Source organism: Diplotaxodon limnothrissa, linkage group LG12 (assembly GCF_057381915.1).
Source record: "Diplotaxodon limnothrissa isolate DT_005_m linkage group LG12, D_limnothrissa_male_GT1.1, whole genome shotgun sequence".
Lineage (NCBI taxonomy): Eukaryota > Metazoa > Chordata > Actinopteri > Cichliformes > Cichlidae > Diplotaxodon > Diplotaxodon limnothrissa.
In genome coordinates this window covers 20802401-20826176 of record NC_140607.1, presented here as the reverse complement: position 1 = coordinate 20826176, position 23776 = coordinate 20802401, and the positions used below count along the sequence as shown (strand labels likewise).

General features: G+C 41.4%; 5 protein-coding genes across 7 annotated transcripts; 3 read left to right on the top strand and 2 right to left on the bottom strand.

Moving 5' to 3' along the window:
• Positions 1-221: 221 nt before the first annotated feature.
• Positions 222-6684, top strand: usp30 (ubiquitin specific peptidase 30). 2 transcript variants are annotated; one of them, XM_085368254.1, is made up of 13 exons: positions 222-305; positions 1385-1494; positions 1586-1759; positions 1853-1956; positions 2260-2358; positions 2583-2628; positions 2708-2802; positions 2905-2964; positions 3054-3140; positions 3329-3409; positions 3541-3763; positions 3851-3959; positions 4999-6684. In XM_085368254.1, the coding sequence occupies exons 1-13, from the start codon at positions 235-237 to the stop codon at positions 5249-5251; spliced, it is 1512 nt and encodes a 503-aa protein (XP_085224380.1). In that variant the 5' UTR covers positions 222-234; the 3' UTR covers positions 5252-6684. The 2 variants fall into 2 exon arrangements, with proteins under 2 accessions (XP_085224380.1, XP_085224381.1); XM_085368255.1 differs by lacking the exon at positions 222-305 and adding an exon at positions 410-580.
• Positions 6685-6816: 132 nt separating this feature from the next.
• alkbh2 (alkB homolog 2, alpha-ketoglutarate dependent dioxygenase) lies at positions 6817-10992 on the bottom strand. Its single transcript, XM_085368253.1, has 4 exons — positions 10634-10992; positions 8676-8972; positions 8404-8602; positions 6817-8320 (listed from the first exon to the last, which is right to left on the bottom strand). Exons 2-4 carry the CDS (start codon positions 8953-8955, stop codon positions 7984-7986), a joined length of 816 nt encoding a protein of 271 aa, XP_085224379.1. The 5' UTR covers positions 8956-8972; positions 10634-10992; the 3' UTR covers positions 6817-7983.
• Positions 10433-12718, top strand: unga (uracil DNA glycosylase a). Of its 2 annotated transcripts, XM_085368252.1 has the most exons (7): positions 10433-10531; positions 10863-11063; positions 11147-11242; positions 11778-11875; positions 12054-12142; positions 12268-12446; positions 12530-12718. In XM_085368252.1, the coding sequence occupies exons 1-7, from the start codon at positions 10433-10435 to the stop codon at positions 12668-12670; spliced, it is 903 nt and encodes a 300-aa protein (XP_085224378.1). In that variant the 3' UTR covers positions 12671-12718. The 2 variants fall into 2 exon arrangements, with proteins under 2 accessions (XP_085224378.1, XP_085224377.1); XM_085368251.1 differs by lacking the exon at positions 10433-10531 and having other exon boundaries at positions 10740-11063.
• Positions 12719-14158: 1440 nt separating this feature from the next.
• On the top strand, positions 14159-16916 carry pxmp2 (peroxisomal membrane protein 2). The gene is made up of 5 exons (XM_085368249.1): positions 14159-14312; positions 14648-14770; positions 14971-15133; positions 15860-15979; positions 16083-16916. The coding sequence occupies exons 1-5, from the start codon at positions 14203-14205 to the stop codon at positions 16149-16151; spliced, it is 585 nt and encodes a 194-aa protein (XP_085224375.1). The 5' UTR covers positions 14159-14202; the 3' UTR covers positions 16152-16916.
• Positions 16773-17237, bottom strand: LOC146621243 (polyubiquitin-like). Its single transcript, XM_085368250.1, has one exon. The coding sequence runs from the start codon at positions 17235-17237 to the stop codon at positions 16773-16775; it is 465 nt and encodes a 154-aa protein (XP_085224376.1).
• Positions 17238-23776: the final 6539 nt, after the last annotated feature.

The window sequence follows — 23776 nt, the reverse complement described above, 5'->3', positions numbered from 1 at the left end:
AAAGATTTGTGAAATGTAAAGAATTTTGTGGTTTTATTCTGTTTTCTTAAAGAGTCTGATGAAAGCATAAAAACTAATTCAGACTAATCAAATCAAAACCAACGCATCAGTGCTTCAAGCCCTACTTTTTTTTTTCTTACGAAAGCAGGTAATGACGTTACAGGCGTGCCACTCTTCCTTGGGTCCGTCCTGAAACACACCACCAACCATTGAGAGTTCCGCAGAAGGAGCAGGATGTTGTGGTGCAGAGCAAAAAGCTCTGATAAGCTTGTTCGGGAGTTTCTTGGCACTGGACCCGTAATCAGGTAAATCCTCACCACCTGGCACAAAACAGCTTAATTGCAGGTGCACGCGGAAGGAAGAAGCGCGGTCGCGATGCCGCCGCCGTAGGCTTTGGTTGGACCCAAAATGAAACATGCGCAGACTCGCTGTCTGGTTTAATGCCACAGTTAGTAAGCCTGCTACAGGAGATATGCACTGATATTAATGAGGTATAGACTGTTTTTGAACATAGAAGCGTGGGTGCTTATTGATGGAGGATACGTAGGGGCCAGAGGGTAGCCTTACCTCGGAGCTCTCGGTAAGTTAGCTACTACAGCTAAACCTAGCCTGTATGTCCTCTTATGTGAACTGGGTCGTGTTTACTTACTGATAAAGATGTGGTAATTAGTAACGCCAGGGACTTTTAAATTTTTTTAACCCACATAATGTTTGTATTGAAGCCGCAAACATAAGTTCAGGCAGTTCAACTGAAGCTTTATCAGAGCAGATGTCGGTGGAGGTTTTCTTTGATGTGATCGAGTCTCGTCGTGTCCTCGTTTACTCCAGATTAGCTAATTAGATGTCGGGTTAGTAGATCAGAGTGGAATTGTTGTGCCCGTTTTGTCTGTGCTGTCTGAGAGGATAACATTTTACAAATTCTAAATATATTTATATACTCAAATGCTAGGACGACTTATACCAGTGTGGCATGTAAGAAAAAGTGGGATTGATGAATAAAAGTTTAATAAAAAACAGTTTGTAAGAATAAACTTTATGACAGAGCTGATGTTTAATTATATTTCACAGCTTTAGTCTGTAAAGTGTTTGGTGGTATATTAGAGAATTAATATTCATTTTTGGCTTGAACCTTTATCATATTTTGTTTCAAATCCGAGCTGATCGCTTTTATTGGGTGCCAAAAATTTAGTGATGCAAGATATGGTGGCCAAAAAACAACAAAACACACACACCTCCATCATCAATACAACTATCAGTCTATATATGTTTAAATGTTACTCTCATGCCTATCCTTTCTGTCCTATTTTTATGAATCCTCCCCCCATGTCTGATCCCTTGCTGTGTTTTGTTGATAGGAATATGTTGTTGTCGTTGTTGTTTTTAGAAACAAGATGATAAAGAACTGGGGCGTCATTGGTGGGATAGCTGCTGCGATTGCAGCTGGAGTATATGTTTTGTGGGGTCCAATCACAGAGCGAAAGAAAAGAAAGAGAGGTAAGAGCTGTTGTGACCGTGTGGCGCACACATTATATTTATGGCACTGTTTACATTGCAGCAAACTACAGTGACTCGTGGTTCCCTGCAGGTATGGCACCAGGTCTTTTAAACTTGGGGAACACCTGCTTTCTGAACTCGTTACTTCAGGGCTTAGCAGCATGTCCGTCATTCATCAGGTGGCTGGAGAAGTTTGCAGCTCTGCCTTCAATCCAGTCCTGCAAAGACAACCAGCTATCCACGACACTGCTCCAGCTTCTCAAAGGTACATAAAACCAGTGTGTCATATAAGCACAGTGTACTGGACATGCTGAGTTCCTCTGAAATGTTCACATGGAGGTTGTTTCTGCACTGACAGCGCTATCCAGTGAAGAGCCAGGTGAGGATGATGTTCTTGATGCTGGATGTCTCCTGGATGTCCTCAGACTGTACAGATGGCACATCAGCTCATTTGAAGAGCAGGTCAGTCGGTATTATTGCTGATATTGTTTTTATTTCAAATGAATAGTGCAGTGCACTAGTACTTTTCCTCATTGACCCAATCTCACACACATTCAGCAACTTAATCTGCCTCCAGGCTTTTTTTTTTTTTTTTTTTTAACACACATTCACATACACTGTCACTCTTGGGGGCAACTCAGCGTTCATTATCTTCTTCTAGGATATGTCTGGAGGAGCAGTGGATCGATCCACCAGCTTTAGATTTGTATACAATTTGCTCGTCCACCTCATAACCGTTGTTTGTGTTGGTTCATCCCTTCTTAGGATGCACATGAGCTGTTTCATGTCCTTACATCTTCTCTGGAAGAGGAGCGAGATCGTCAGCCCAAAGTCACAAATCTGTTTGATATGCACTCCCTTGAGGTAATTCATTTTTCTCGCCATTTCTCTTGCATGTTGCATCCATTCCAATACACTCTGTAGAGTCTTCTAGAACAATGAAGCACAATTGTAATCTGGAGTTTGTAGGCCATAATAATCCAAAGATTGCCTCCTACACTCTAAAAATCTCAGTCGGTCTCTGTGCTGTTGAAGTATCAGAAATATGTGTCTAGTTATTCTTTGTGTGTGTGCTTATTTTATACCAGAGTCTCCCAGATCAAGATGAGAAAACTATGACATGCAGAAGTCGAGGTGAGAAGGAGTAGAAATCATAGAACCTAGATGATAAAACAAAGTTGTATTTCATTTGAGTGAAATTCTCATTTGGCAGCTCCCCTTCATCCAATACCAAGTCCGTGGAAGTTTCAGCATCCGTTTCATGGCCGGTTAACAAGCAACATGTTCTGCAAGCGCTGCGAGCTACAGGTGAGTTTTTTGTTTTGTCTTTTTGAGGGGGAAAAAAAAAAGGAAAATTACTGTTTGTCTTCTTTCAGGATGTGATTTTATACCTCTGCTTTGCATTTTTAGAGTCCAGTGCGGTACGACTCGTTTGATAGTCTTTCCCTGTCCATTCCTTTACCTCAGTGGGTAAGTGAAAATGTATCTTGTGCTGTGTACACAACAGTATATTTCATGGTTGTTCTGTTTGTTATAATATGACTTGTGCTTGTTCTCAGGGGCGGCCGATCTCTCTAGATCAGTGTCTTCAGCACTTTATCTCTTCGGAAACCATCAAAGAAGTGGAGTGTGAAAACTGCACCAAGGTACACTCACTTCCATATCAGTGCCAAGCTATACTGTGGCAATCCTCTCATTAAATGATTTACTCAGTGAAAGATTTGAAGTAGGGAGGTCGCCTGAAGAGGAACAAAAGGTCCAGTTGTTTCTTTCACAGGTGTATTTTTTGCTGATTTTATGTATAAATTTTAAGTTTTTGATCATTTTTCCTCAGCTTCAACAAGCAACCACAATAAATGGACCAGTTGTAGAAAGCCAAAGGACAACATTTGTTAAACAGCTAAAACTGGGGAAGGTAAGTAGTCTCTTTTGGTTAAGCATTAATAACCCAATTATTTATTTTCCTTTTAGGAACTCTGTACATGGCAAATGCTAGTACTTATCCAGCTTGAGGTTGAAGGGTAAATGATTGGCAGTCTTTGTTAGCTCCCCCAGTGCCTTTGCATCCATTTGCAAAGATTGACGTGGTCGAGTGAAGGAACCCCCATCAAACGACAGGAGCATGTGCAGTTTGCAGAGTATCTATCAATGGACCATTACAAACACAACACTTCCACACAGAGGAGTCAGCGGCTCAGATGCACTGCAAAATCCATAAAGGCTGAAAGCAGAGACGATTCAGTAGAAAAACCCTCTGCCAATGGCTCCGGTATGTTGGAGTTCTTGCATCTGTATTATTATTATTATTATTATTCAGTTTATTAGATTCATGCATTTATTGTATTTCGTGTTTCAGATTCAGAGCATCATAACAACAACAAACCTTTTTCTAATGGAACTTGTTCATCGGTCCTCCTTCACACTTCTGGTGTGAACCCACAGCTCAGCCTCGCATATGACTACAGGTAATCAATAAGGAACTCAAATATATCAGGGTATTCAGTGGTGATCTGGTAATTGAAATCCCTTTTTCCGCATTGGCAGAATTAGCAGATATCAATGTGTCTACAGATTTTTATTTTTTTCTAGTAGAGCTAAAACCAACACATATGGACAAAAGTACTGGGCCACCTACACATTACACCCACAGGAGCTGCTCAGCTGTGGAAACTCCTACCATGAAGCTCCCGGCAAACAGTTTTTGTGCTGATGTTAATGCCAGTGGAGGTTTGGAGCTGCCACTATGGATTACATTTACACAGTATGCACTTTGCTGACTGACTCTGCTCTGTAATTTTATGTGGTCTGTCACTTTGTGGCTGTGTAGCTGTTCTTGAACACGTCCACTTTGCAATAATACCACTTTTGGTAGAATATCTAGAAGAAGTTTCACAAACTGACCTGTTGCAACAGCAGCATCCTATTACAGCTCTACCCTCGAGTTCAATGAGCTCTTTAGAACAACCCGTTCTTTCCCAAATGTTTGTAAAGGCAAACTGCATTGCTAGGTGATGGATGTTTGTAAATCTATGGCAATGGGATGGCAAACAGTTCAAAGATTAAGCGTAGTGGCCCAACACTTTTGTCCCTATAGCGTGTATTAAACTTAACAAGCCTTTCTACTGAAAGCTAAACTATCACGAAGCTGAAGTTTCATTGTTTAAACGCCAAGTAGGCTACCCAAAGGAAATCTACAGCTTCGTCTTAGACCTATTTTTGCTCTCATACACCTACACTAAGTACTATACAAGAAGAACCCAGTATCCCTTTATTATGTTTAAACAACATCGATACCATTACCAGCATTTCTATTTAATAACATTCAAAGCAATAACTTTCATTGTTTCTGACATCCATTGTCTGTCACAACCTTATTAACGAACGCACCGGTGAAAATGAACCGAAACAAAGACTGCATCCAAAAAGCGTGCATGCAGATTGTTCCACACAGGGTCTAAGCGAGGACTGATCATAAACCACATGTAATTGTCCCGTTCCTTCCAGTTCTACAGAGTACCTTTTCCAGCTCACGGCGGTGCTGGTTCACCACGGTGACATGCACTCAGGACATTTCGTCACCTACCGCCGCAGTCCCTCCTCATCTCGCAGCTCTTCGCCCTTCAGCTGCCAGTGGCTGTGGATGTCAGACGATTCGGTACGCAAAGCCAGCCTGCACGAGGTGCTGTCTTCCAACGCTTACATGCTCTTTTACGAGAGAGTTCGAAGGCTTGGCCTCTCTCTGCAGTCAGAGCAGTAACCAAAGGCTCGCAGCCTGAATGACTTCTGCCTTTCCAGTCACACTGTCACACTCGATGTGGCAGGGGACAGCACGGTTACCAACAGGTGGCTTTGTGAACATGACACCAGAGAAGAAAGCCATCCTAGAGTTGTCCTAGGGTGTAGTGTGATGTGTTGTGGACACCTTGCCTGCTGCTCTGCTCCAGAGGAGGAGCCTTTTAATCCCAAAGATAATAAAACTGCAGGATTTTTGTGTTAGCGTTTATCGGTAAGCTACTTTTTCTTTGACATGTAATAATTTATGTAACACCTCGACTTCTACCAGATAAAGAAAGAGGAACATTAAACGCTGCATCGGCCACAACATCAAAAACCACTGACAAGCAAAATGAGTAATGGTTGTCATCACTGGTGCAGTGATCTGCTGCAAAACCTATGGGTCATGGTATATGGATGCTACTTTGGTACACTCCACCCACCTAAAGACTGTTGCATCCCAAGCAATGGCACTCTGTGGCAGTATCCTCCTCCAGCAGCATATTTACCCCAAACCCCACCTCCTCGTGTGAGTGTGAGTGAGAGAGAGAGACTGACTTGAATGTAAAGTGGTTTGAGTAGTCAGTAGGACTAGAAAAGCTCTAAATAAATGCAGTCCATTTACCATATTCCCAGCTTCCAAATTCCCCAAATCCTGATCTGATGGAGAGGCTTCATCCTGCAAGCAAGCAGATTAAACAAATGCCAAAATGATTTTGGTGACACCACAATATTAGACTGGTGGTTTTACTGTTGTGGCTTATTGGTGCAGTCTATGCCAAGATAATAACCCTACAAACTGCGGTTCACATTGAAAGCGTACAGTGTTTAGGCTGGCTCAAAAGTTGGCTAGAGGTGTGGTTTCTGGTGTTTAAATGTGAATACACCCTAGGCTGCTTCAAGGTGTTCCTATTATTTTGTCCATTGCCTTCAAGTGGCTCATTAGGACTTGTCAGTGATTATATTTAGGAGCTGTTGCATATTCTGTAAAGTCACAAAGGTGGAATTATCCTTGACTCCGGTTCTCTTTGTCAGATGTAGTTTGCCTAATCCTTCTCAGCAGTGTATGTAAACCCAGAGCAGTAATAATGTTTCTATTGACACGGTTTCTGTTTGATTATTTTTGCTGTTTCTAGTGAACCCAACTCTATCACGATTTATAAAACTGCACGTTTGTGGTTTAAGTGCCATATTGTCTTAAATGCCTGAGATTTTAAACACTTGGAACCATGAGTGCTACAATTAATGTGAACGGGGCCCTTCCTTGAAATGTGACACATCACAGCCAGTTGACATGCTGTGGGTGTTTTTAAACGGGTTAATAAGAGACGTGCCCTTAGTTAACATGACTGCAGATTTCTGTAGTCATCCTGTTTGTTTATAATTAATGTGTAACTTTTGACCAACAAGGTCAAAATGAGCAGCGATCTGTTGCAAAACTGCTTAATTTTTGCAGTTTGCACTACTGTATATTCATGTGAGATTGTATTTGTGTGCAGTCTGTAAGGTGATCGTTTTCAGGTATTAAAAGCATTAACAATGGTCTTTAGAGTGTTTTATTAAAGCAAGAACATTTTTTGGTACGTTTAAGAGATTGTTATGTTAACTACCCCATTATTTAAGTGTCTTTGAATGAAATACAGTTAATTTGAAAACTGCTCAATTTGCAAGAGGTTTAAAAGTATACTTGTTACTGGTATACCAAAGGCAGCAAATCTTTTATCTGATCAAATGTTCACCCTAATCAAACTGCTGATCTACTTGGGCCTTTCCCACACAATCATCTCTGAGGTTTACAGAGTGTGGTCTGAAAAGGAAAATAACCAGTGAGCTGCAGTTCTAAGTGCCAGAGTCAGAGAAGATTGTCCAGACTGCCTCCAGCTGATCTGAAAGCAACTGTAACTCAACCACTTGTTACAACCAAGGCATGCAGAAGAGCATCTCTGAATGCTGGAACTGCAAAGCAGATGGGCTACAGCAGCAGGAGACCACACTGGGTGCTAGTCCTTTCAGCTAACAATAGAAAATTGAGGCTACAATTGGTATAGTCTTACCAAAATTTGCCATCTAATGATTGTGGCAGCAATCTAATAGAGCACCTTTGGGATGTGGGGGCAAACAGAAAATTTGCATCATGAATCTAAAACAACTATAGGATGCTAACATGGACCAAAATACCTGGGGACTACTCTGAAGGTAAAAGGGGTCCAACCTAATAAATTGGCGAGTGTATATAACCTTGGAATCTGACAACTCTGGAACATAAAAAAAGCTCCTGTATCAACAAATATTTCCATATCCAGGGAACAAACTGATGCTGAAGTCATGCACCCTCCTCTCATACCCATTTAAGCCCATTAAAGAGAAGTCTGATTAAAGCAGTCTACATTTGGACCAACCTGACAATCCACTAAGAAGTACATTTTCATTGTTTACATGCCTTTCCTTTAAATGCAACCCAGCGACCTTTTACTTTCCAGAGCTGCTAGAGTACAGCAGCAGCAGTCCAATCAATGAGAACTAACAAGCTCACAAGTCAACTGTTTACATTTATTGATCTGAAGTCTTTGCCTTCTTTTCGAACAGAAACATGAATATGAGTTGAGCAAAGTTAAATGCTGATTCACTGAAAAAAATTAAGACAGTCTTCCTCCAGAGTGTCAAGTTGCTTAAATTGGAGCTGTGCTGTTAGTGGCTGTGCACATGGCCATGTCCCTAACTTACACCCGGCTTTGGCTTGGTCTCACGCTTGCTGTCCAGCAGAATGCGCCTGAATGTGAGGTTAATGCGAGGCAGGAGGATCTTCTTGCGGACAGGGAGGCTGTGGTACCAGAAGGTGTTGGTCGGCGGGTTCATGAGGAGCAGGCTTCCGTGAGCGAGCTCCAGCTTCACAGGTTCAATTTGTCGGCGGCTCTGCTTTCCTCGCGAGTCTCTGTGTTTGAAGAAGAAGTCCCGCGCTGCTCCCAGAGAGACCGACGCGATGGGACAGCCGGGGTCCAGCTCCTTCTCGTCGTCACGGTGCTCGCCCATGTGATCTTGCCCATCTTTGTACCTGATGGAGAAAAGTGTGTTGATCAGTAAAACCTCCAAATCTCAAAACTGTGACATTTACAGCTTGCATCAGTCATTTCTCACCTGTTGACCAAGACAAAGTTGAATGTCTGTCCTGTCGTTTTAGTGACAGTGTCTCGAATGTATTCCAAAGTTGGAGTCCATGGGCAGGCTGTACGCCTCACCCCAGAATAAGTGTACGTTAGGCCTGCGTCTCCATACGTGGCCTGCTTTCTCGGTATGTTGTACACCTTTCCATACACCTGGACCTTTGACTCTTCACCTGGAACAAGCGCAACAGTTAAAATGCACTGCAACTTCTGCTCATAACTTTAAAGAAAACAGGGTTGATGTACCTGTTGCATACACCACCTCCTCCTCCAGCTGTGTAAAAAGGCAGTCTGCCTCCTCTTTAGAGAAAAGCAGTGCATAATCACAGTCTAGTCCCTCTGCTTCTATTTTTTGCCAGGGAACAGGATTGGAGAACTCTGCAAAGGCTGCATCCTCATCATCTTCAGAGTCTTCCTCCTTTATTTTCTCGTCTCTTTCCTGTTTAATCTTTTTTCTCGGACTTCCTGCTGGAGTGTCACTGGTGCAGCGACGTTTGTTCCGATCCTGAATCACAAACTTTTCCATTGGTGGATTTTTAATACCTGAGTGATGGAAAGAGGAAACATTAGCATTCCTCAAAGATGTTGGTCCATATTAACACGACAGCATCACACAGTTGCTGCAGTCTGGTGCACATCCATGATATGAATCTCCTGTTCCAACACATTCCAAACGTGCTCTACTAGATTCAAATCTGATGACTGTAGAGACCATTTGAGTACAGTGAACTCATTGGCATGTTCAAGAAACCAGTTTGAGATTATCTTAGTTTTGTGGCATGGTGTGTTATCCTGCTTGAACCAGGCATCAGAAGATAGATTCACTGTTGGGACAGACATGGTCAGCAAAGCTGTGGGGTTTAAACAATGCTCAGTTAGTAGTAAGTGTGCCTGTGAGTGTACTAAGAAAATATCCTCCACAGCATTACACCACCTGCAGCCTGGACCTTTGATACAAAGCAGGACTGATCATTGCTTTCATGCTCTTTACTCCATATTCTGACCCTACCATCTGAATGTTGCAGCAGAAATCCAGACTTATCAGACCAGGCAGCGTTTTTCTAATGTTCTAATGATCTTTATCCAATTTTGGTGGCCACTGCATCCTCGCTTGCTGTAGCCCTTTTGCGTCAAGCTTCAGCTGTTGTGAGCAAGTGTTTATTTGACTTCCTGTAGCCTTCCTATGAGCTGGAAGTAGTCTGGTCATTGTCTTCTGACATCAACAAGGCATTCTCGTCCACTGAGCTTCTGCTCACTGGATATTTTTCTTTTCTTCAGACCATCCTCTGTAAACACTAAAGATGGGTGTGTGGTCAAATCCCAGCAAACCAGCAGTTTCTGAAATACTCAGAACAGCCTGTCTGTCACCAAAAACCATGCCACGTTCACCTTTCCCCCACTATGGTGCTCAGTTTGGACTTCAACAGGTCTTCCTCGCTATGTCTGCATTTCTAAATGCACTAAAATTCTATTATGTGACGCAACTGGCCGACCTGCATTATGGGCAGTTGACCCGGTATACCTAACAAAGTGGCCGGTGAGTGCATGTTTAGTTTACCGGAAAGAAGAACAGCAGAAAATATGCTCAGTTATTTTGCATGAAAAATGACTCAAAACTGATTTAAATATGAGGCTTTCTGGTCATCATTACGTGGACGTTTTGTTTCGTTCAACAAACACCTTAAATAACAACAACAAAAAAATCCCTAAAAACGTCAGACAGACACTTTTTTTATTCATGTAAATAGACGCTTATCCTTATGCTAGGTGCTGCACGCTTACTTTTAACAACATAAAACGCCAAACAGTAGTGTGTCTTGAACACCCCTCAGCTCATTAACATATCTCTGTGCCGTCACTGTTTAGGCGCCAAATGTGTTATTCCCACTTGGGGAGATTTGGGTTTCGGAGCAGCAGACTGCTGTTTTAGTCTCATTCCGGGTATTTTTTTTTTTTAACTCTCTTGGTTTACAGCAGGTTACCACCGCAGTGTTTTAGACAAAATGATTGGACAGAAGACTATTAACTCATTTTTTTCGCCAGTTTCGAAGAAGAGGACTTCTACGGAGTTAATTGAATCCGAGGAGGATGCAAACGAGCCGGTGAGTGTCATTTCTTTTTTTAAAACAGTTTAAATTTTAAGAGTTAAATATGTACCTTATAAGTTTTATATTAGCTTGTTGGCATGTATTTAAAAAACTTACAGTGGAGTCATGAGCGTTTCAGACACTGGGAGATTTGTAGTTTCCCGCGACGCGTTCGCGTACTCCAAGCTGCGTTCAAAGCCACCGCTGTGTTGTTGGTGTTCAGCGTGACACTCGCAGCGCGACTATGATTCCACCGCTCTGTCGACACTTTCTGAAGCCGTTTAGACCCCCGGCTGTCCGCTTCTCACCAGTTCTATGTGTTTCTCAATACATTAAAATTATCCAGAAAAAGCAGAAGGGCTGTGGGGTGGAGACGGAGCAGAGCAGCCCACGCCCTGCCCCTCTGTCCCCGGAGCAGCTGGACAAGATCGCCCGCAACAAGAAAGCGGCGCTGGAGAGACTGTCTTCCGTTCAAACACCACCAGGGTTCGGGGAGAGCTGGAGGAAGGCGCTGTCGGCTGAGTTTGGAAAGCCGTACTTCAAACAAGTGAGAAGAGGAGGAGACGGGATACTGCACACTGTGTCTCTGTTGTTTTGAACAGTTATAGTGACTTCACATCTCTCCCACAGCTGACGAGTTTTGTTTGTGAAGAGAGGAAACGCCACACAGTTTACCCACCTGCTGAACATGTATTTACCTGGACACAGATGTGTGACATCCGAGATGTAAGTGTGTAAACTGACAATCGATGCCATGTACAGATTGAGCTTCAGTGACACTGGTTGTTAGACGTAGACATAGACTTTGTTTCATCCAACAGTGGGGAAATTCACTTGTTACAGTTTTTTGTTTTTTTTTGTGCTGTTATTATATTTGTAGATGTACATAAAGCGCAGTGGGAGTGATAATGATACACATGTATTTTTAGACGGTATTTATTCTGTGTGTATACTGTACAGTGCGACTGTTGTCGGGATGAAGGAACAGTCTGCTGCTCGAGAAGCTGCTCAGGGCCTCCACAGTCTTATGCACGGGGTGTGAGGTGTTGTCCATAATCGACATTAGTTTGGCTAACGTCCTCGTCTCACCCACTTCCTCTATGGGGTTTAGGGGACTATGCAGGACCGAGCCAACCCTCTCTGCGCTGCCATCTCCCCAGCAGACAACTGCATAAAAAAAAATTTCCTGTGTGATGTATTATCTGAGGTGTCCTTTACTCTGTCACAGTCGCCTAACCCAAACGTGTGTCTACAATTCCAGGTAAAAGTGGTGATCCTTGGCCAGGATCCATATCACGGTCCTAACCAAGCTCATGGATTGTGCTTCAGTGTGAAGAGACCAGTGCCTCCTCCCCCCAGGTTTGAAGCCCTTCACTACCTCTGATGGGGAAAAAACACATATAAATGGCTTTCTTCATGCAATTTCTTCTTTCTTCTTCTGTGAATGAATAACTTTCATACCTGCTTGTTCCCTGTGTTGGAAATTTGTGAGTTAATTGAAATCAGTGCTGTTGAGTCAGATCCTTTTCATTTCCAGCTTGGAGAACATGTTCAAAGAGCTGAGCTCTGACATCAAAGGCTTCCAGCACCCGGGACATGGAGATCTGACTGGATGGGCCCAACAAGGTACTTGAAAAAAAAACAAAACAAAAAAACCCATTTTGTTAAATGTTTAATCATAGTTCCACAATAAGAGAGCTGCAACAAACCTGCTCTCCTCCTCCTTTTTTTTTTTTGACCTTGCTCACCAGGAGTGCTGTTGCTCAACGCTGTGCTGACTGTCCGAGCGCACCAGGCCAACTCCCACAAAGACCGAGGCTGGGAGGCATTCACTGACGTTGTGGTGCAGTGGCTCAGCAAAAACCTGGAGGGCCTCATCTTCATGCTGTGGGGATCATATGCTCAGAAGAAAGGAGCTGCTATAGACAGGGTCAGTTGTTTTTAATTCAGGCTCATTCAGCTTAAGCTTTATAATGTGTTTTCATACTAAGTTTTCTCTCTGTGTGTTTATAGAAACGTCACCACGTCTTGCAGGCTGTTCATCCGTCTCCCCTGTCTGCTCATCGGGGGTTTTTTGGGTGCAGACACTTCTCAAAGGCCAACGAGCTGCTACAAAAATCTGGAAAGTCTCCCATTGACTGGAAAGCACTTTGAATTCTAGTTTTCTAGCATGTGTTCAACTACAGACCAAAACACCCATAAGCTTTCCTGCAACCTGTTTTTGCATCTTCTTAGTATTGGCAGCTTTTTCTGTATAGTTTTTTTGAAAGCCTTTTAGCTAAAGCTTACTGTTGAACTGCATATCTTTGTATGCACATAACAGTTTCCATGTTGTAAATATGTTTTGTACACTATTGCTCTTTTTAGGTTAAACAATAAAGTTCCTTTTTTGTTCTTACTTTTTTACATAAATGTTGGGTTAATTAAAGTGATTCCAAAAGGCAGATATAGTGTTTTAATGCCAGGCATGTTGACTACCTCTGACGTCTGTAACACTGAGTTCTGTTAGGGTCTGCTGTTGAATAAGGGTAGTTTTTTTTCTCTCACAGTAATTTAAAGTAGTTCATAGTTTTGTAAACTATTAACTTGAAAAATAATCTGAGGGACCAACTAAAACTATTTTCTCCTAAATGGGGTGTAAGTAGAAGTATAAAGTAGCATACATCAACTATAAATCAACATTGTGCTTTCATACTTAGATGGATACATTTTTGGGTTTAACCTAGGCTAAAAAAACAAACTGCTTTTAAACTTTAACATAAAGTAGTCAGAGTCATTGTAATGTTCTTGTTACAGGTTAGCTGTGTCTAATATAACCAAAAATTATATGAGATAAATGTTTATAATATCTGTTGTACATTTATAGGTCTACTCCGATCTATAAATCTGTAAGGCACATGTGAAGGTTGTAGACTGGAAAACTGAGATATGCTGTGGAAACTGAATACTTTTTTAAGAAGAAACATTTTTTAAATTTCTTGATTCATGCTCAATCACCTTGTTGTGAGGGGCCCATGCTAACTAGTGCTGACCAAAAGAGGTCACATTGCAGATTAATTTAATAATTTTCTTTCTAATAATAATAATCATAGGAAGAAGAAAGTATATAGTTTCCCTTGCTGTGTATTTATTCACCACTCTGCATTTAATAATCAGTTATTAATAATCTCGGGGCCCAACCAGTCACGGCTAATGTCCGTCCCTCTATGAGCCTGGTTATGCTGAAGGTTTCTTTCTGTTAAAAGGTAGTTTTTCTTTCTTTCTTTTATTTTATGTTCTTCAAGTTTATGGAACATTTATGCAGCATACACCAAAAAAAATACAGACCTTAACTAATTTAATTACATGTACATTTCCCATCTAGCATACACGCAATTTAAAATATTAAATCTGGTCGAATGAAATGTACTTGATTGATATATATTTAGTTTATACCAAGGGTGATTAATTATTTACTAAATAAACATTTTATTTTACGTATTTCAACTGCATTTTACTCAAAATTATTGCTTAATGGTGGATGGTGAAATTAAGGTGAATTTTTTTTTCTTTTCTTTCTTTTTCATGCTCGTTTCCGAACTGTTTCGGATGTAGACGTCAATGCATGGCGCCACCAGTGACGCAATGACGTCGACAGGAAGAGAGGCGGTAGTGGTAGTAATATTCACACAGGTAGAAAACTGAGAATGCCCGTGCAGAGCCGCTCCGTGCGGGACTCCTCCGTACATTTCAGGTTACTCCAGCAGTACCTGGTCCTCCTGAAGAAATACCCCATCCTGACTAAATCTGTAACCAGGTCAGTACACGTCGCGTTTCTGCACTTTGACAGTGTTGCAAGTTAGAAGCTCCCATTTACTGACAGCCAAACCACTGTACTGTAGTCAGGTTTCTTGGGACGTTTATTACACTGTAACTAAGAAAAGTGTTTTTATCAGTGTTTTGTTTCCTGCTCGTCGTCAGGTTCTTTAAGACTTTGTTTGCATTGAACGCACACTCATTTCGTCACAGCACTGCTTTTAGCCAATCACCATCTGTCCTGAAAACCTCCCCCACTAAGTCTTTTGCAAGTGGACTATTGATACTTATTGACAGTTGTGTGTGTGTGTGTGTGTGTGTCCTTTGTATTTTCAGTGGCATCCTCTCTGCTTTAGGAAACCTTCTGTCTCAGTTTGTGGAGGCGAGAAAAAAAGCCCAGAAGGGAGCTCCTGTCAGTAATATCGATGCAGCTGGAGCTGCACGCTACGCCATTTATGGGTGAGATCCAGTAAAGAAAGCAGACTGAGCACTGACTTGTTTTAAGGCTGCAGGTCTGTGATTGTGATGTTGTTCCAGTTAGACTCTGATAAAACTAATCGAACACTGTCCAATGTTATTGGTGTCTGTGATAACACAGTTATGTGATAACATTTAGATGTTCTTCTGCTATTCATATTTGCCCTTGTTGTGTGTTTCAGGTTGCTTATTACAGGACCCGTGAGCCACTTGTTTTACCAGCTGATGGAAGTATGGATTCCCACCACAGATCGGTTTTGTGTAGTCAAACGTCTGCTGCTGGACCGGCTTATTTTTGCCCCGGGCTTTCTGCTCCTTTTCTACTTTGTAATGAACATCCTGGAGGTGGGTCATCTCAGACACCATTGCTTTCAAATTAGCTCAGTATAGAGGGACACCTGCTCTCTAATGCAAAAAAAAAAGTCATGTCAAAACTGAGGCAGCAGAGGCCCTCACCTCATTTAATTATTTCTTAATTTATCAAAACAGCTCACACAACTTAGGAGTCCAGTTTTGCTTTTTCATTGCACTGGAATGGTGTTTAAGCGTAGTTGTTGTGGTTCAATGAACAACAATTTTTTGTTGTTCATTATACACACCATTGCCAGTATCTTAACAAGCTTTAATGCCATACATATGTCCTAACATTGGACTGGCACTATGATGTACACTCATTGGCCAATTTATTAGGGACACCTTGCTACTATTGAGCTGGATCTACTTTTGTCTTCAGAACTGTCTTGATTTTTTTTTAATGGCACAGAAGGTGCCGGAGACATTCCTCAGAGATTTTTGTCTGTAGTGACATGATGGCATCGCACAGATTCTGCAGATTTGTTGGTTGCATGTCTCCAATTCCACTGCATCCCATAGGTGCTCAATTCGATTGAGATCTGCTGATTGTGGAGGCCATTTGAGTACAGTGAACTCATTTTCATGCTCATCTGACACCAAGAACCTGGCAAAGTACCCGATTCAACCTGGACATTTACCATAGTATTAATTATCATGTCCACGATATAAAGATTTTATATATAAGCATGTAATATGACTGTAACCACTGTCCCTTAGGCTAAAGGATGGACTGATTTTGAAAAGAAGATGAGAAGAAGTTATTGGACCGCTTTGAAGATGAACTGGAAAGTTTGGACCCCTTTCCAGTTCATAAACATCAACTTTGTCCCTGTTCAGGTACACATTTCACTTCATTTCATCAGAGAATGAGTTATTTTCTGTCGCCACATGTAATTAATTTCTTCGCGCCTTCTGTTTCTGTGTACATTTCTGGTTTCAGTTCCGAGTGCTGTTTGCCAACATGATCGCCTTATTTTGGTATGCCTACCTTGCATCTGTGAGAAAATGATGCTACCAAGACGTCTCTAGAGAAAACACATCTTCAGGAAACAGTTTTGGCATATTTGTAAATGCCTTAAAACTGAGATCATACAACAGACTGTTACGTTTACTGCCATAAATCTGTGCCTAATCTGGTCACTAATTTTCACATACACAAGCGCTTGTGATTAAATTTAAAGTGGACTGAAACCATTACCACATGTTGCTGTAACATTTTAAATACTTGACTTGAAATTTATATCTTAACAGTGTAAGATCTAATAAACTATTACTTTATATGACTCATAAACATTGAGAATGACAGCCCCACCTTCCTGAGCTGACACAGGCAGAGGAAATGTGAAGAGACGTAGGCTCCTGTTGTTAACTTTATGCTTTGTAATAAGTACAGTTAACATGTATTTGTCATGACAGAATCACCAACGTGTTGATTTGTATGAGTTACTTATCTGTTGTGCCAAAAGAAAACACAGATTTGCAAACTGGTTAATGAACCCATATTGTACGGTCTATGGGAATGTTCTTGTTTTTCCAAAATAAAAGCACTAATAAATATGATAAATGAGTTAAGTCAAGTTTATAATATTAAATAACATACATGGGTTTTCTGAACCATTTTAAAGTGTCCTCAGCCTCCTCTCAGGTGCAAAGTCATGTAGATGGTGCTGTGGTTTCTGACGTTGTAGTCCTCCAGTTTGCCACCCTGCATCTCCCGGCCTTGGTGAATGAGCCTCTGCTGGCTCGCTGGCACCCCCTCTCTTTTCTCGACTCTGTTCTTGAAGTTGCTCACAGTCTCGCCGGGTTGGATGTCGTAGGTGCTCATCTGTCCCTTTTCATTTCTGAGGAACACCTGGATGGGAGCAGGTGGAGGAGGCTCGGTGACCAGCAGGGACACCCGGGAGCAGTGCTGTAAGCCGTAGTAGCTGATGGGTTTGGAGTCGTCGTTGGGATGACCGTTCAGAAAATCCAGTTTCTGCGTCTGAGGGTCGACTTCCAATTTCTCCTGGATTTTTATTTTCAGAGAGCCAACTGTGTCCTCTGGGTTCACGGTCAGAGTGTGGGACTCACCCAGCATGTTAATAGTTATATCCATGTTGGTTGTAGTCTGAAAGAATTCAAAATAGTCCATTAGAAAACACACACACTGGGGAAAAATGACTTTTCAGTTCTTTATCAGCTTCCTACCTTGTGATGACGTTTTCACTTCAAGTCTTCAAACGTGGAAACGTAAATGATGCTCGAGCAGCAGCTAAGTTGAAGGGCTCAGCCTTTATATACACTCTGCCTCAGCTGATCCACACCCTCACACGCACCTAAGGTTCGTTTTCCCTCTCTGCCATAACAACTTTCAGTTTCTATTGTCTAAGCATGACTTGGCTCTAATGCTGTAATTAAAAAGCCTTTCCTTCACAAAATCTAGACTTAAGAAAAATGCCTGCATGACCTGCAGAATCTCCTTATCATATTAGGTGTCCACAATTGTCACTTAAAGTCGAACTTTATGCTTTCTCACTTTTGAAAGTGATTACATCCTTGCATTACATACTTGAGTCTTTTGCTGATAGGTTTCTAAAAAGAAACATGCAGATTTAAAATATAACATGCAGCTTTCTATAGATGGATACATAAAAACACTTTATTTGTTACATTTATGATTAATGTATTTGAACGTAGACACAACACATTTGTGTCGGCCTTGGCTTATTAAAGTTCGTGTCTTGAACTTTGCCTGTGTGTGTTTCAGGTACTGCACTCTCAAAGACTGAATCAACCGGCATTTCAGCCATGGGTCATTGTGAGCATCACAGGGAAGGTTGAAGCCGCCCACTGCAGCTGTATGGCTGGAGTCGCGGAGAGCTGCACCCATGTCCCTGCTCTTCTGTTTAAAGTAGAAGCAACAGTGAGGATCTCTGGCACAAGGACTGTTACAGAGGAACCTGCATACTGGGTTTTGCTGGGTAATATGACCAAGATACAGCCAGAGGTTGGCCATAAGATAGACTTCTCCTCTTCAGCTGCCCAAAAAAAGGCTCTCTCAATCAAAACATAAACAGACCATCTGTAGTGACAGGTAAAAGAAGCCGTCCTCAAAACAGAAAAATTCCACCTGCTACTGTGGAGGAGTTGGATCAACTGATGGGAAAATATTTTTCCAAGCATAGTTCTGTTCTGAATAGCCCATAATGTTTTAATTTAGGGGGGCCTGTAAATAATTTGCATTTACTGATTATGTACTTACTAATTACCACTGTTCAAAAGTTGAATAAAGAAAAAATCAGGTGTTTACCTATTTTTAATTAAAACCAGTTTATAGAACATCACATCAGTTACAATGTAGAATCAGTGTCATGTATAGTTTACAAATGACAAAATGTTCACATAAAATGATGACAGCATTTATATAATATCACCCACTGCTAGCATTCTGTAATTTACTGTCTCTTTTGAAAATGTATCACTGCATATACAGCACAAGACTTTTGGGAGTATTTAACAAGAGCATTTCCCCTGGTTTTACTAACACACTGGGGCACATGTTCACCAAAACGCAGCAAACCTTTGCCATCTTATCCAGGAGGGTCACCTTTTCACCCTCACATGGAAGAAGTAATCTGATTGGCATGGTGTTAGCATGTAGTATGTATGTAGCATGTACAAAGATTTCGTAGTGCCCCATGTGTAGTGTTGGAACCCAGTCATTCATTTCATAGGCTGGTTTGCTGCAATAATGCCAAATAATTAGCAACTTTATAAATAAAGGTAGTTCTTCATGTTTGTTCTAATTTGCTATGACCTCAGAGCGCATTGAAAATAAAAAGAGTAACTTACCAGAATGAAAATACTGAAGCACACCAACAGATATCTGTGGATGGTAGAGAACTGAATATCAGCTCGTCTCACAGCCGCTATCCAGGCTAGACGCCTTCTTTTGGTAACATCCAACACATAAGCTCCCTCATGATGCTTCCAGGTGAGGAAACAATGAAAAGAGAGCCCGTTTTCAAGCTTATTCCTTTGCCGGTAGTGCAATCTAATAGTGATGGGTCGTTCGCGAACGAAATGGCTCTTAGAGCCGGCTCTTTGACGTGAACGACGCGAGCCGGCTCCTTATCGCGAGCCGTCACGTGGGATTTTTTTTTTTTTTCTTTCTCTCAGCCTCTCTCTCGCACTTTTTTCCCGCTTCACTCTGCACGCGGGCCTTGTGCTTTACGCTGGGCAGAGGGGGGAGGGGCGGTAGTTACACTCAGTAGCACAGGAACAGAGCCAGAGAGAGAGAAAGAGAGGCAGGGACAACAACATTAGAAAGGTATAGTAATCATCCACAACTATTTTCGGTTGCAGATGATAAAGGATTGAGAAAGTTTATTCATGCAGGTCCATATGACAGAGAATATGCATGTTCTTTTAGTTTTCATATTATAATTTATATTTAATTGTGTTGTGGTTTGCAGTGTTTTGTGTTCTTTTCACTTTAAATTTGTGAAAGGAAAAAGCTGAAAATTTAAATAGTTAAAACTTGAAATGTGAATAGTTGATTTTTGTATTATATGATTTATTTATTACATTTTATGTGGAGTGAATAAATAAAAGTATATTTACGGTGGCCCCTAGAGACAAAGCACGAACTCTGAAGCATGTACAAACTCCAAAACACGTAAAAACACGTACAAACTCCAAAACACGTAAAAACTCCAAAACATGTAAAAACACGTACAAACTCCGAAGCACGTAAAAACTCAGAAGCACATAAAAACTCAAAACACGTACAAAAGACAACAGAAGTGCTCCAGGATGCTGGGCGCAGTGTTGAGCCTTTGTTATCTTGTGGCTACACAAGCCAGCAAGTACCAACGACCGGATTTGGTGTGTGGTAATAACAGGTAAATGAACTTTTTTTTAAAATTATTTGAATATATATATGAGTGCCTGTGTATAAATACACAAACAATACACACATGCTTTCAATTGTGTAATTTAAGTGATCTAGTAGCTCTGCTTTGGAAGTTCAGTTCATGCTAGAAATGTGTTTTGGAGTTTGTACGTGTTTTGTCTCTAGGGGCCACCGCATATATTTATATATAAACATATATAAATAAAACCACTTGTTTTTACGTTAGTAATTCCTTTTGTGCATAATTTTATATTATTGTTAATAATAAATTAATTAAAGCAACAAAACAACCTGAAGAGCCGGTTCGGAGCCGAAAGAGCCGGCTCTTTTTAGTGAGCCGAACCGAAAGAGCCTCAACCAAAAATCCTGGCCACGCCCCATCCGGTAAGATCACGCTCCAGAGCCCTATTAACGTACGGATCTAGAAAGAAGACGCTGCATTTTTAACTCTGAGGGAGATGGAGAATGAGCCTATTTCCAAAAAAAGTGGAGTGTGTTCCTTTAAGTACTATATTGTATATATTGTCAAAAACTAAAGTGTACATAGCAGTTGTTGCATCTTGTTTACTGTATCACTGACAGATAATTTCAAAGTCAAGTGAACGCTGCATTATAGTGAGATATTGTGTAATGTGAAATACTGTAAGCAAATAAATAAACTGTCTAATCCTTGCTAAACCTTTGACTCTGTTTTTTTTAATCCAACTGTTTTGCAGATGAACATAAAACATGTTGTTACTTTTAGTATTATTATTATCATCATCATCATTGTTGCACTAAATACATTTTAAATAAAGGATACTTTGATATACATTCTACTGTAAGGTTGGAAATGTGTTTTCTTCACTCTGAAATATCTTTTGAAATGCATTTTGTTTTGAAAAAAGATATTTTCAATTTCAAAAATATCTTTTTTTGAGCATCACAAATACAACATATATTTACCATATATTTGAAATATATTTTGGCCAGGAAAAATGTATTCTTTTACCGTATGGGCGTGCTGCCCCTAGTTAAAATATTATACTCATATTCTAGGAATACACGACTATTGCAGTTCTTTTTTTTCTTTTTTCTTTTTTTTGCCTGTCCCATTTGGTTGTTTAGCCGTCAGAATTGTTGTCTGAAGACCAACAAGGATACCCAATGGATTTATTTTGCCAAATGGATCATCGTGGCATTGCCGTATTGGTCCATTTGATCGACCTTTGTTTTTATTATTTATTTTATTTTATTTTCAGTTGTTACAGATGGGACAGACATGAGTGAGGGATAGGAAAGGGAGAAAGAAAGGAAGGAAAAGAAAAACAGAAGGGGAGAGGGACAGTGAGAAAGGGGGGGGGGGGGGGGGGGGGGGAATGAGCTGGTACATACCTGAGCGCCCAGCCCCGGACACCAAGAACCACCAATGTACCGACCCCTGAGGGCATCAGTCACCGGCAGGGAGTGTGGTGAGGGGAGATAGGCCTTGGAGGGCCTGGGAGTTCCCAGAGAGGTGGAGTCTAAGACCCGACCTGACATATAGACACAGACAAACAGGCACACACAGACACAAACATGCATTCCCACCCTCATGCACACATATACAAACACTCAGCACTCACCCAACGTAAGGATTGACATAAATGGACATGTACACACAATCACACTCCCCAAACATACTCTATACCCCGGGTCCAGGTACCCTCGCCCCCAGAGGGGGAAACAGAACCCAGACCCAAGAGATGTTACCCTTCCCCCCGAGGTGGAGGCAAGCAGACCGTCCCAGGCTCCGCAGCAGCAGGGAGGCCAATCGGACAGCCAACATCTCCTCCCAGCCCCCCCGCCCCGATGGCTAGCAGAGAACGGGGGTGTGTGAAGACCCCATACCTCCCTCCTCCCACTCATGTGTAGTGTTGCTGCGTGTTGTTCTAAAGTGCATTTAAAACAAGGGAGAGCATGGTGCTGCTGCCAGAGAGCAGCAGGTGTTAGCACGGCCCCTCCCGAGAACCCTCAAGGTCTACATGGATTTAAAATTGAGAGGTGGGCACCGGCGCCACAGGTGGGGTTGAGTACACAGACCGTCCACTGGACGCCGTTAACGTGCCCACCCTCAAGGCCCTATATATATATATGTGTGTTATGAGAGTGTAAGTAATGTGGATGTCTAAGTTGTGAGATAAAATTGAGGCACAGGTGGCTAGAAGGGGACCCTGGTGACACACCCGCACCCCAAGGCCCTACCTGTGTGGGTGAGTGTGGTGGAGCGGGAAGAGGGAGGTAGCCGGGGATGGGGAGGAAAAGGAGGGAGGGGAGGATCAAATCAAATCAAATCAAAATTTATTTATATAGCACATATTAAAAACAACAGTGTTGACCATAGTGCTTCACAGTCAATAAAAACATGAGACAGTTAAAACAAACAATAGAAGAGGACAACAAACAATAGGTAACAACGCAACAAGCTAAAACAGCCAACTAGACAGAATCAAAAGCCAAAGTAAAAAAATAAGTTTTAAGATGTAATTTAAAAGACTGGATAGACTCGGCAGTGCGAATATGAACGGGGAGGTTATTCCAGAGTCTGGGTGCCACGGATGCAAAGGGAGGATGCCCCTCCCTAGGGCCAGCTCCCCCGCTGACCCCAGTAGGCACCCCCGTCCTTGGACTATTGCAGTTCTTAAAGCATAGACAGACAATATGAAAGCATTTTGCTTGTTTTTTTTAAGGGGGATGGACGTTAACATAGATATTTAGCCATAACACTACAATATATTCCCCACAAATCAAAGTCCAACATTTTCTTTATTTAGTTTTAATCAGGAACTTACTTTATTAACTTACATTACAGCAAATTTATGCATTTTGTCCACGTGTTTATGTTTCTGTTTTGCAGCTGGTCGGGAGGCTGGTGTTTATTCTCTGCTGCAATTAAACATGACTTGCGGTAAAGCTCTATGGAGTGGCTCGATGGACAAAAACATAAATATTACACATGTGGCCCAGAGAAAGAAGACTCGCGTTGTGAGTTTGCTAACCCTGTTTCCCTGCACATCAACGATTGCTGTTAAAGCAGAATTGAAGTGTACTGTTCAAACACAGGGATTTTAAGTGGCACCACAGTGGATTAAAACAAACAAACAAACATAAAAAAAAAGACATGTCGGTTTTTCCTGTGACTTTCATATTGTGGACAGTTAGAGCAAGGAATGCCAATTTCTCATGGTGAATCTTCAAAGACAGAGCAGAGTGGGTCTGCTTCAGTGGTGCATTCATCAGGTGATGAAAGCTGAACTTGTGTGAATTTCACTCTGGGTCTGTAAAAACTCAGATGAGCAATGTTCTGCCTGTAAAACATTGGTTTGTGTGTAATCCACACCAGGATTATTTATAATAAAAGCATTTTTTAAAATTGTGGATTTACTACTTTTCCTTGATTATTAAAGGACTACAACACCCAAACTAGTCATTACCTTTGCTTTAATTCTGAAATTTTGTTTTTATTATAGCGAAAGTAGTCTTCAGGAAAAGTTCTCCAGGCTTCTTGAAGGACATTCAATTCAATTCAATTCAATTCAATTCAATTCAATTCAATTCAATTCAATTCAATTCAATTCAATTTTATTTATATTGCACCAAATCACAACAACAGTCGCCTCACAGCACTTTATATTGTACAGTAGATCGTAGAATAATAGATACAGAGAAAAACCCAACAATCATATGATCCCCTATGAGCAAGCACTTTGGCGACAGCGGGA